The 12929-nt window shown below is 40.1% G+C and overlaps 1 protein-coding gene across 1 annotated transcript in view; it reads right to left on the reverse strand.

The window, feature by feature from the left end:
* The window catches only part of LOC106088615 (ubiquitin-conjugating enzyme E2-17 kDa), a 37832-nt gene extending 25375 nt beyond the window's left edge, over nt 1–12457 (reverse strand). Inside the window, exon 1 of the mRNA XM_013254209.2 lies at nt 12084–12457. Coding sequence (XP_013109663.1) covers nt 12084–12107 — 24 coding nt within the window. The 5' untranslated portion in view covers nt 12108–12457. The remainder of the gene's footprint in view (nt 1–12083) is intronic.
* Nucleotides 12458–12929: the final 472 nt, after the last annotated feature.

Genomic DNA, 12929 nt, shown 5'->3' on the forward strand with positions numbered 1-12929 from the left:
TGAAAAAAAAAAACAAAAACTTCCAAGCTGCAAATTATTTAGATGAGATAAAAATATAAATTAACAATAAACTATGTCAGACTTTGTACAAAAACCAGCAGAATGCTAGATAAAAAGATTGACTTACAAATACAAAACAAAACAAAAAACAACATTCTTCCCTGGTTGTGTTTCAAAATGAAAAAAAAAAACTAAAGGAAAAAAGCTCAACAAAGCAAAAAAAATTTATAGTCAATGAAAAATCATGGCAAAAATTATGACTCATTCGAGCAGAAATGAAAATAGTCATCGGTATGGTAGCACAACCAACGAATAAGCTGCATGTAACAATATTTTCTGTAAAGTCCAAATTGTATTGGAGTTAAAAAAAATTGTTATATTATATCCAACACAATGGTGGTGGTGGTGGTGGTAGCAGAGAAAGAAAAAAAAATGACCATCAATTGCCAAGCACTTGCTTGTATGTGTGTATTTTTAGGTGGTAGGTGCTCGACATACACTTCAGTTCATTTGGATAAAGTTGACCATACTACAACAAGATAGCTGGGTAAAACTTTCTTAGGTTAAGGCCAAGGCAGCCAACTCATTATACCACTACTCGTATGATTTTGTAGAAACCACCGTGATAACAACACCATCCTGATAACAAAATATTGGGTTGCCTAAAAAGTAATTGCGGATTTTTTAAAAGAAAGAAAATGCATTTTTAATAAAACTTAGAATGAACTTTAATCAAATATATAATTGCCATTTTGTTCGATAACCTTTTGTCATCTTCCTGGCAAATTTAGTATTCCACGCTCATAGAACTTCTGGCCTTTATCTGCAAAAAACTGAACCAAGTGCGATTTTATAGCCTCATCATTGCCGAAAGTTTTACCATTTAAGGAGTTCTGCAAAGATCGAAATAAATGGTAGTCTGATGGTGCAAGGTCAGGGCTATATGGTGGATGCATCAAAAGTTCCCAGCCAAGCTCACTCAACCAAGCTACTGAATCAAAGCGACCAAAGAATTTGCGTTACCAAAACTTTATTTAAACAATTTCCATAAATTGGGCCTATTTGGGAACGTAGGTGTTATAGAAGCTAGCGTCATGTACTAGGCATCAATCACATGACAGCCGTTTGTACGTACTGGATTGACCCGATGGGGTCAGTCCTTTGTCGGCCTTCAGAGCTGGCGGCTCAGTGTGCAACACACTGCTACAACAACAATATCAATCCCATGGCATCCGGTTGTACGTAACGGATTGACCGGATAGAGTTCTTCATCGGCAAGACCCACCGCCGCCTCAGTGTGCAACACACTGCTACAACAAAAACATGTATTAGACATTCCGATTACTCAAGAAGTAAAATCGAAGATGCATCCATATATAGAAGGATTGTAATCTCCAATGACCTGCACGATTAAAAGGCTGGATAAGTTTGACAAGAGAGCTCACCTCGAAAAAAAATCAATTGCAGGAAATCCCTGCAAGTCAGATAATCCCGTTTCCACTCTATACCCTTAAGTTGGTTCAAGTCTGGTATCACATCAACATCTTAGTTTCGGTACCTGTTAGCCCTGAAAGCCCAGCAATGGCATAGGAAATGCCCCAACATCAAGCCATCTGTCACAATTTTAATTTTCCAGTGCTACATGCGTGTTCTTTGCCCACGTCGTTGAGTCGGAATGCGCGACCTTAAAAGGCTTCACATTTACATACCAAGTTTTTTTTCCCCGGCACGGGATAGCTCACAGCTATCACCACACAAGCTGGAACATTGAGATCCGATGTGTGGTGTTTATTGCTGTCACGAGTAGCTTAGCTGCAAGCTACCGGGCTCGTCCAAAGGTTACGGATAGTGGAATGCTTCATACGGAGTAGTTGCAACAGCAGTCGAGGACAATCAGCGGTATCGAGCGGAGAGTCTCAGTGAGAGGTCGGTTGGCACCGGCTCTTGCACAAATACTGAGTGCCTACGATGCTCGATATGACAAGGCGAGTTATTGGCGCCTTTAAATAACCAATGGCCACCCTGGTCCCGCGACGATCGGAACGAACTTAGTCACCTACAGGAGCTTGACGAGGTTACATCAACAACAAAGTTTTTTTTTTCTGTCAGCCAACACGCAGGGGGGGGGGGGGGGGAAGGATGTTGTGAAATTTGTCTTAAATCTTTGGATGTCAAAGTGGGTGGAATAAACATTAGCCGGAAGTCGATTCCACATACAAAAGGTTCGGGCGAAATAAGAATTCTCTCTATAATGCATTGTGCGGTCCGCTGGCCAATCAATTTCAAAAGGGTGTAAGTTCCTGGAATGTCTAGTATCCCTCACATACACCCTTACATCAGGAATGCAAATTTTAAATTTTGCCTATGACCATTCCACTAAGGAACGGGGGCAAACTTCTCACATATCAATGAGTGCAGTCCGATTTAAGTTTTAAGCTCAATGATAAGGGGCCTCCTTTCATATAGCCGAGTCGGAACCTCTTTGGAGAGTAGTTTTACATGGCATATTACCTCCCTCACATAGGAAGGGAAAACCACCGCTGAAAATTTTTTCTGATAGTTTCGCCAGGGTTCGAATCCAGGAGTTCAGCGTCATAGGCGGACATGCTTACCTCTGCGCTACGGTGGCCTGCTTATATCAGGAATAAGAAGACGAATATCAGACGAACACACACCATGAAAGTACATATAGAACAGCGCCAAACAACCCACATTGCGACGATGATGAAGGCAGGCAATAGAGTTGGATACCCCACTGTCCCCAATAAATGCCATCGCTCTCCTCTGTACACCGTCGTCTAGTAGCTACAGGGATGATTTTGAAACTCCAGCCCATACATGTGAGTTGTACTCCATTTTCGGCCTTATGAAAGTGCTGTAGATATTAAGAAAATCAGACGGAGTGAAGTAATTCTTACACCGTTTAAGGAAGCCTAAACACTTGAATGTTTCTTTCGACACTTCAAATACATATTTAACCCAACGGACATCACTTCGTATTTTCATGCCCAGAACATCAAGAGCTTCTGATTGCTCAACATCTACACCATTGATAGACAAAGATGATCGTACTGGGTCAGCGAATCGTTTGTGTGACAACAAGCAGCACTAAATTTCCGTCCATTAAAATCTACTCGATTCATTAAACCCCACTCAGAAATGGCCAGCAAATCCTGGCAGAGTGTGTCGTCTATAACCCGCCTCTTGTCCTAAACCTCTCGAAGACTCGAATGACAGAGATTAATGTCAACCGCAAATGAGTAGTAGATCGATCGGATTCGATATCTGACTTAACTGATCGTTGATGAAAATCAGAAAAAGAGAAAGAACAGAGCCCTGGGGTCAATTTATGCTCATTGAACGAGAACCCATCTATAACGACTCGAATAGTGCGATCTCTGAGAAAGCTCGAAATAAATCGAACGAACCCATTACCGACACAAAATGCGACAAGCTTTGATATGAGTGCATCGTGCCAGATCCTATCAAATGCCTTGGAGATATCCAGAGCCACAAACTTACTCTCTCCAAACTGGTGGTTTCAGCGACTCCAACGTTCCGACAGCAGTGCCAGGAGGTCGCCCGTAGAGCGATTTCTGCGGAACCCATACTGTTGATCGCTAAGAAGGCCATTAAGACTTTCAATACCTCACAAGATGATGATGAACCATGCCGAAGGCAGACCTCTGGCCCTTACAAACAAGTCGCCCTCCAATTCCTACTGACCCTTATATGGACCGGCAACCAAATGATGCAGTGCCATACTTAGAAGATGATACACTCCCAAGACATTAGGTAACTTTACCGTTCTGCATGCCTTGAGCCATCTGTGTAGCAATTCCAAATAACAGTACCAGAGTTCCTATATTCTACCCGATCATCAACGCCAAAAATCTCATAGCCTCATACTTAATCTGTATGTCTATGGTTCGATCATCTAAAACTTCCTCCATTTCCCAAGTAGTGCCCATAGCTAGTCACAATGTCCAGAGTAGGCCACCGTGCCACAAAGATTAACATGTCCGCCTATGGCGCCGAACGCCTGGCTTCGAATTCTGGTGAAAACATCAGACAAATTTTCAGCGGTGGTTATGCCCTTCTAATGCTAAAGACATTCGAGAGGTATTCATACTTGTGAAAAATTTGCATCCTTTCCCTTAATGGTATCGAAAAATTTGTATTTGCAATTTTTTGAGTCATCATCTTCATCCTCTTCAAAGCGGCTGTGATGCACAAACAAACCGTTCGTTTGGATTTCGCTGAGTAGGTGAATTTTTCAAGCTCATCCACTAAATAACTTCACCATATGGCACGGGATATCTGTAAGCACCACACAGGCTGAAACACTGAGGTTCGATCTATGTGGTGTTGATTAGTGACACGAGAAGCTTAGCTGCGAGCTACCGAGTGCGTCGTATCCGCGATTGCGGATAGTGAAATGCTTCATACAAAGTAGCTGCAACGGCAGTCGCGGACAATCAGCGGCATCGAGCGGAGAGTCTCAGTTAGAGGCCGGGCGGCACAAGCTCTTGCACAAAAACTAAATGCCTATGATGCTCGATATGACAATGCGGGTTATTGGCGCCTTTAAATAACCATTGGTCATTCTGTTCCCGCGGCAATCTGTCCTTTGGTCCGGAACGACATTGCCCACCTACAGGAGCATGAAGAGGATCGCCACCTCCACATATAGACGTGTGGCTACAACAACAACCATACGGCATTATAGGCCTGACAACTGCAGTACAAATCCAAAGCATGACACGTAGTTTAAGTCCACAACTTTTGCCACTGACCCTCTTGCAGGTGCAAAGGGCAAGAGTTTTCTTTCTCACCCTTTCTAACATGTTGGGTTTGAAGTTAAATTTCCTGGCCAGCGAAACTCACACATTTTGTGCATCGCCAACTCAGCGTCAGCGCCAATACAAACCGTCTTCGAGATATGGGCAAACAATTTTAATTGTTTTGAAGTTCTCTTTGATATTTGAATCCAAGCCTTTGGGCTTATAGGCTGATATGTTAGGATTTACTGGTATGAATAAACCAGCGCATCTATTTTCTACGGGTAGCATTTTATTCTACTTAACATAACTTAAGCCTCATCAAATCAATCTGTCAAGATTCCTTCATGGCACAAGTGTATGTCTAGAAACTTATTCTTATTGCCATATTACAAGATCGTCATCAAACTAGTCCATACATTAACCTACGATGGAAACAACGGTAGACACTAAAGCATTAATATGGTTAAAAATAAAATAAATAATGGCATAATGATATTTGTTGTGCTAATAGTCTATGCCGTTACAGCTAACACAAATAAATTAAGAGCTCGAGCATTTTGCCTCCAGATATTTAAGGGGGATCCGGTAAAATCTAATTGCTGGTGTTGCTTTCCACCCTACCTCAACAACTCAAATGCTAAAACTAATAAGGTGTATTTTACACACTATGGATATTTTGGTATATTCGACGGCAGACATCAAGCTTGTGTAGAAGAATATGTTTTGAACATCTGCTACACTAGGCAAAACATGGGACCACAAAACATTTAATATGTGACAGACCAATATATCGGTGTTTGGAGGTCAAACTACAAAAAATTCAGTTATAGGCGTTACAGGGTTAACAAATCAAATCGAAAAATCTTAATATATGACTGGGATAATCTGCTAAGATATGACTCATAGAACCACGCGAGTTCACCGTAGTGCAGATGTTAACATGTCCGCCTATGTTGATGTTAACATGTCCGCCTTGGCGCGTGGGTTTGAAAACTGGCGAGAATATCAGAAAAAAGATTTCAGACACACTCCTTAGGATGGCGACATTTGTAAGGTACTATGGCATGTAAAAACTTCTCCCCAAACAGGTGTCGTACGGCGGCACTCCGTTCGGATCCGGCTATAAAAAGCAGGCCCCTTATGCAATGAGAGATATGAGAAGCATGGGGGGATTAGATTAAAGGACACGTGCCTGGCAACCGCATTGCCAACTCCTTCACTCGGAGACCTCTGGTCTATTAAGTTCGTCCTAGAAAGAAATAAATGAAAAGTTGACCTAGAGACCGAAAAAGTCTCACCGACAAGAGAGCCGCCCTGTCAACCAGGCTATTACAGAAGTCCAGAATGACTTGGAGGTCGAAAGACAATAGAGAGCTCGGCGAAGAATAAAAGTGTTCATCCTTCACCGGGCCATCACAGGGCATTGGCACTGCAGGTGCTACCCGGCACGGGATAGCTGTGAGCACCTTACAGGCTGGAACATTGAAGTCTGAACAGTGTGGTGTCATTGCTGCTACGAGAAGCTTAGCTGGGCGCTATAGGGCGCGTCCACAGGTGTTGCGAATAGTGGAATGCTCTTTACGGAGCAGCTGCCGGGGCAGTTTGGACGGAAGGAGCTTGCTCATCTACAGGAGCATCACGATGATCGCCACCTCCACATGCAAATGTAGTTACAACAACAACAACTGCAGATGCTCAACCGACATTCCCACAGACCCTGCAGAAATCCTCATAGCGACCTCACATTGCAGTGGCCGGCCATAAAGCCTTGACATTCCCGCAGCGCCCGCGACAAGTCTGCGCTTTCGCAATAGTTGGCATCCGCCATCCCAAAAAGCCAACACAGAGTGAGATTCATCATCGGCGCCGCATACACAGAGTTTATTCGCGAACCAAACCTGGCCAGCTCGTCAGCCACCTCGTTCCCCGCCAACCCTTGATGGCCCTGAACCCAGCACAAACTGACAGCAGTGCCCAAACATCCGTGACTTTCCTTGCATCTCCCGAAGCCACGACTTTCCTTCAGCTCCGCCTGACTGTCCACATAAATCGTAATGGTCTGATCCAGAATCAAAACGGAGGCCCTGAGAATTACGTAAACCTCAGCCTGAAAGACACTACACTCGTCTATGTGACTCTAAATTCCTAGGAATTCCTAACAAATTCTGTCCTAGGCGGATTACCGCCAATACAGATGGATTACATGGCTTCAATCCCGACTTTCTCTGCACCTGTTGATTGCCCCCAGCACATTATTTCCCCATCCATGAGGGAAAAATGGGTTGGCGCGATCACACCTTCAAAAGGAATTCCATTTAAAAAAAAAGTACCAGATGGATAAAGACTGTGGCCTGCATCTTTTGCGTATCAGTATTAGTTATGCATGGGATGTATACTGTAGTTGTGGTATGGTGGACTGGGCTCCAAAAATGTAATACACAGCCGTCTCCAAAAGTCGACTTCTTTGTGTATCATAGCTGCATTGAGGACAACACTACTTCGTTCTTAGCAAAGATAGCAGCTACACGCACATGCATCCACAAGTTGTGTAAAGTCTAGTGTTCCATACCGAGAACCCGCTACTGTAGTCGCGGTCAATCAGCGGTATCGACTGGAGAGTCCCAGTGAGGGGCCGGGCAGCATCAGCTCTTGCTTAATTACTGAATGGCCATGATGCTCGGTATGACAAGGCGTGTTATTGGCGCCTTTAAATAACCAATGACCAATTTGCTCATATATGATCGCTTGATGAGGATCGCTACCTACATATAGAATATGGCTACAACAACAACAATTTTGCACAAGGGCCGAGGGGCAACAGATGACAGATGGACACCAATTGAGGGCTGTGAAGGCTCCACGATTATGTTGCCCAATGCAAACTTGAAGAAGTCTTTCACATGCTATCCTTGGCTAGAACATAAGTCTCGTTCATCGTGTCCGTCATGACAGTTCATTGTGTGCTAAGAAAATATGCTGCTGGGATTAAATTGCAAGCAATAATTTCTGTAGAAGCTGTAATGACCTTTAGAAGGAGGAACTATGAAACATCTGTTGTGTGCCTACACTGCTCTGAAAAGAAGAAATTCCACTCTCTTTGAGGCTTCGTCAACCATGGGAAGTTGTTAGGCTTTTAAAGCAACCTGACTAGTTTAACGGTAGAAAATAGAAGGCATCTTTCTTCTAGTGTTTCTGTGGAATCATTGTGAACTAAAATGTCTAAGTGAGTCTTCAGAATGTCATAAATATCTATTAAGACGAGTACTCGTACCTTGCACATTCCCCAGAATGGCTGGTTTCAAGTGTAAAGAAATACTCGTATGTGATTTCCTAAGGGAAGTTAGCAACTTTCATTTCTATCAATGTCTGGCAAAGGAGGACTTGAATGAAAAATGTTGACCATATCCAGTGGTCTAAGTGAGTCTGCAGAATGCCACTAAAACCTATCCATATCCAGTGGTCTAAGTGAGTCTGCAGAATGCCCCTAAAACCTATCAAGACGAGTACCAGATCTTTGCAAATGCACAGGAAGTTCTGGTTTGCAATGTCAAAAATTATGTTTTTCCCAAGGGAAGTTAGCAACTCTTCATCTCTATTTATGCCTGGCAAAGGTGGTATTGAATTAAATTTTTTCCATATCCATGCAAAAGTATTTTATAACGTACAGACAAACATAAATATTTTAAATTTTGGACTCAATTATTCCTTTGGAGAAAGAAAAGTCCTCATTGAATTTCACATCGTCACCAGCAACTGACACAAAACGAAATCATGTATAAAAAAGTCAGCTGATTCATGTATAGAAGTTCTTGGTATATTACTCTTTTTTCTCCTAAAGTTATTCACTAGTTTTGCACACAATCACAGAATGAGTTCCAATGAAAACACTTATTGCAAACTCTGAAAGACCTCAATTGCATACAGAAGATATTTCAGCCCCAGTCGGCCATTGTATCTGATAAGAAATGCAAAAAATTATTTCCTATTGTGATTAACGCTTTATCATTAGATTGACAAACTATAAAACGAAAATGCAACCCTGAAAATTACGAAAAGGCGAAGTAACGACAACGTAAACAGAGAACATTGCAAAAATAATGCAAGTTTCAAGGGGTCAGAAAGGGACAGCAACATCGCAAATGAAACTTTTAAATAAAAAAAATATCAATGCAGATGGATTACATTTCAACTCCCAAATGCAATTCTACATGCCGCTTTTTCTCCCAATTAAATTCCATTGTGTAGGCATGAATAAAAATCATTAAAAGAAATATTCCAATTGGAAATAAGGAGCCGGCATAGCAAAGCAAAATAAACTAGGGCGTAAAAGGCAATGTTAAAGTAAAGAAGCAAACTGCTGTTAAAACCATCTGTCAAAGAAACCAACAGACATCAGCAACACTGCAGAGAGGGAGACAACAATACAACTGCGACATTGGCTGCAGAGAAAGCAAAACATGAAATTAGAAAAAAAGAAATAGAAAGTACCCCCTTAAAGTTAACATACAATACCAAAGAACAAAGACAATGAACAGAGATGCCAACTCGCTGTATAAAAGTACACGTTTATAAATGATTATTTTGAAAATGTTTTTGAGTAAAGACCGATATTATTGATTTTAAAACAGAAAAACTTGCTGATTTCATTCAGTGGTACATTTCCTCATTACTTAGGGCAAAATTTTAATAAAATTGTTATTTTATTAATTTTATGTAATGTTTCAAAAAAGTAATCGTGAAAAAAATGGGGGTTTCAACGGTGAAAAACAAACATTGTACCAGCCATAAGGCATGTGTATTGTGAGAACCTATTGGATTTGTAAAAAATACCATAAGAATTTTTCCTTGCAAATCTATTGCATTCGAAATGTTAAATATATATGTAACAGTTGTACAGCAAAATGACAAGACATTTTAAAAGTTAAAAAAATTAATTAAGAGAAATAAAAGAATACAAAAATTAGGTCTTTGACTCCTAAGAAAAAATTGATTTTTTGTTCCGAACAAATAGTGGTAAAAGGTCATACGATATGTTCCGATTGGGCGTTATGACCGTAAGGAAGTAATCTTTCGAATGACGTAGATCCTATACAACCCAATATTTCAATTCTTAACTCCAATACGATTGTGCGAAATATTTTTGGTCAATCGTCTAATACAGCTCCCATATAAATAAATTTTCGGATTTTATTTTTAATTGGTGCAAACTTCATATCTACAATTTATGTAGGATTTTGTATTAGCTTTGTCGTGACTTCCAAAACTCAAGAGATTGTTTAGTCCAAAAAAATGGTAACGGCTTTATATAAACCAAACTTCCAGTTTAAGTTCTCGAGCTGCTAACGATAGCAAATACTGAAACATGGCAAATTATAGTCACCGTATTTGTTTTAATGGTCCGCTGTTCACTGACTGATTGTCTTTGGAAGGCATTGAAGCACAAGAACAAGGGATTTGATTTTCAAATTTGGAGATGAATTATCGAATACGCACTCATTAAGAGTATGCTTTCGTATAGAATGAATAATAAATTTAAATTATGTTTTACCACTTTTATAAACAATTTTCGTGGTTACTTTTTAAAATAAAAGACTTTGAACGAAAAAAGTCTAACACATTTTCATTCAGTAGGACATTCCCTCATAATTTATGAAACAATTTTATTTTTATTGAAATTTTTGTAGTGTTCAAAAAAGTAATCACGAAAAACATGTGCCTTTAACTATGAAAACCGAACAAAGTACCAGTCATTCAGTATAACAATTAAGTACAAAAACCAAAAGCTGGCATCCCTGCCGAACGAACGAAAAGCACACAAATAACAGCAGCTAATGTTCGTTTCTGTTAAATGTGACGTTTCCCTGCTTGTGCTGCTGCTACTGCCCCTACTGTTGCGTCGTTTTGCCCAATCTTTTGTTGTTGTGTTTTGCTGATGTCGCTGCTTTTGTTTTAGTTGTACTACTACACTATATATTCTAGAAGGTTTTTTTTTTAATTTCCCTCAGCTATGGCACATGCAGTCAATTTGAAATTGGCATTTTGAAAATTTATCCAAGGATACATCCTTGCTTTGCATTACACCAAGTAATGAGTAATGTTTACTCCACTATGATGTTTAGTTGGTGGTGGTGGTGGGGGGAGGCAGGGTATCCAAACATAAATGTTAGGTTAGGTTCTACTTTTAGCACTGCTGAGTGTATGGGGTATTTCTATAGTAAATGGCTACCGATGGTTTTCGGACTGACTGGAGGAGTAGTATTCACTTTTGTCTTTGCTTTGTGTTTGTTGTTCATGTGTTTTTGCTTTTGATAGCAACAGCACTGCTGTATAAAAAATGCAGACAGACGGAAAAAGACTGATAGCTATAATTGCTGTGTATACCACGAAAATTGGGTAACACCTTTTAAGAAAAAGGAAAGAAAAAGCAAAACATTTGCTGCCATCGTATTTTTCTATTTTTAATTGCGGCATCGCTCCTCCATTGTGATGATATGGGGATGATCATTGAAACCGGCTTTTACATTATTTTCAGTTTTCTCTCAATCCAAACACGCTGTGCAAATTCATCACAATTTCCACAGTCTCTGCCCACACCCCTTGATGGGGAAAAGAATGGCCGAGGAAAAAAAAAACAATAAAAAAGTCTACCATCAACACACTACACAGGAAATGAGATTCGTCCACATGCAGAACAAAAATGTTAAAAATCCGTCATCCCCCTGCACACCTTCAGCGACAGCAGCCGCTGCTGTGAGGGCCACTGCCATTACTACAGGTTTTTTCCCCGTTCTTTCTTCACAATTTGAACATCATCATGATTGTCGTCCTATTCACGAAGAAAGATCATTGGACTTTTCATTTCACCACATTTCTTTCTTTTTGCAAATACTCGTCACCACACCATTCGATATTTCTCCCTTTTTTAAATATCCATAAATATATACTTTTTTCTCATCCAAGTTTCTGTAAAACAAAAAAAAAATAAAACTTCGTGCCCGTGTGCGTGGTGCCTCATCGGTCGGTCGGTTAGTTGGTTGGGTTTTCGGTCGGTCGCCCATCATCATTTTTTTCTTTTCGATCAATTTTTCCCCGTCATTTTTATTCGCTTCTCATTTTTTACACTCCGAGACATCGACGACGACGTTTCACATTTCTTGCATAAATTTTTTTTCTTATGCGACGACGAACAAACGAACACCACCATTATTTGTCACTGCGTTTGCATTTAATTTCTTTTTTTTTTTTGTTCAGTTTTTCTCGTTCCGTTTTTTTGGAGACTTTTTGTTTTAGAAAACATACCTTATTAATTCTTTTTAACGCCATTTTATGCTGTTAAAATTTGATTACAAATTTCTTGTGTGTATGATTTTTCTTTTTTTCCACGAGAGGTCTTCTGTGAAGCCGCCGCTCCTCACAATTGTGTTGTGTAGCAAAGCTCACCAAACAATCCGAATGAATATTCAATAAGAATTATTAAAATTTTCTTACTAATATTTCTAATTAAAATATTTTAATGAAAAAAAGAAACGTTTGTGAAAAAATGTGAATCTTTTCTTTTGCTAGAATTCAGGATTTGGCAAATATGAATTCGATGTAGTTACGACGAATTCACAATTCTTTGCACCACACAAATCGCACTTGATTTTGACGACTGCTTTAACCAACGAACGTATAAAAGACTCGGTAAAAAAACGAGATACCTTCGGCACTTTGCGAAAAAGACTCAACGGCAACACTGGCACTTGGGCTTCGTGAGAAGGCAAAATGGCTTGTTACAGCAGAGGGAGCGAGACAATATTATTCACATTTTGCACACACACACAGATGCAAGGGTAAAAAGACCCCTCCAACTGAGGTTACCAGATTGGTTAGAATATGAGAATGAGTGCCAGTACGGTGCACAAAATTACAATCAAAAGGTCTTAGCCGACCTAAATCAAACTATAACGTCATTCGAATCTGGAGTCTACAAGTCACATTAAAGCAATAATCTAATTAATTTTGTTTTATGGGTGAAAGACCATATACATTTTCAATTTAGTAACAGTTTTACTCTATTCTTATATATACTATAATAACCACATTTGATTAAAAAAGCAACACTTGGCGTGCTAAATGCGCCATAAATCCGGTAACAACGGCTTG

This window comes from Stomoxys calcitrans, chromosome 2 (genome assembly GCF_963082655.1).
Source record: "Stomoxys calcitrans chromosome 2, idStoCalc2.1, whole genome shotgun sequence".
NCBI classification, from domain to species: Eukaryota; Metazoa; Arthropoda; class Insecta; order Diptera; family Muscidae; genus Stomoxys; species Stomoxys calcitrans.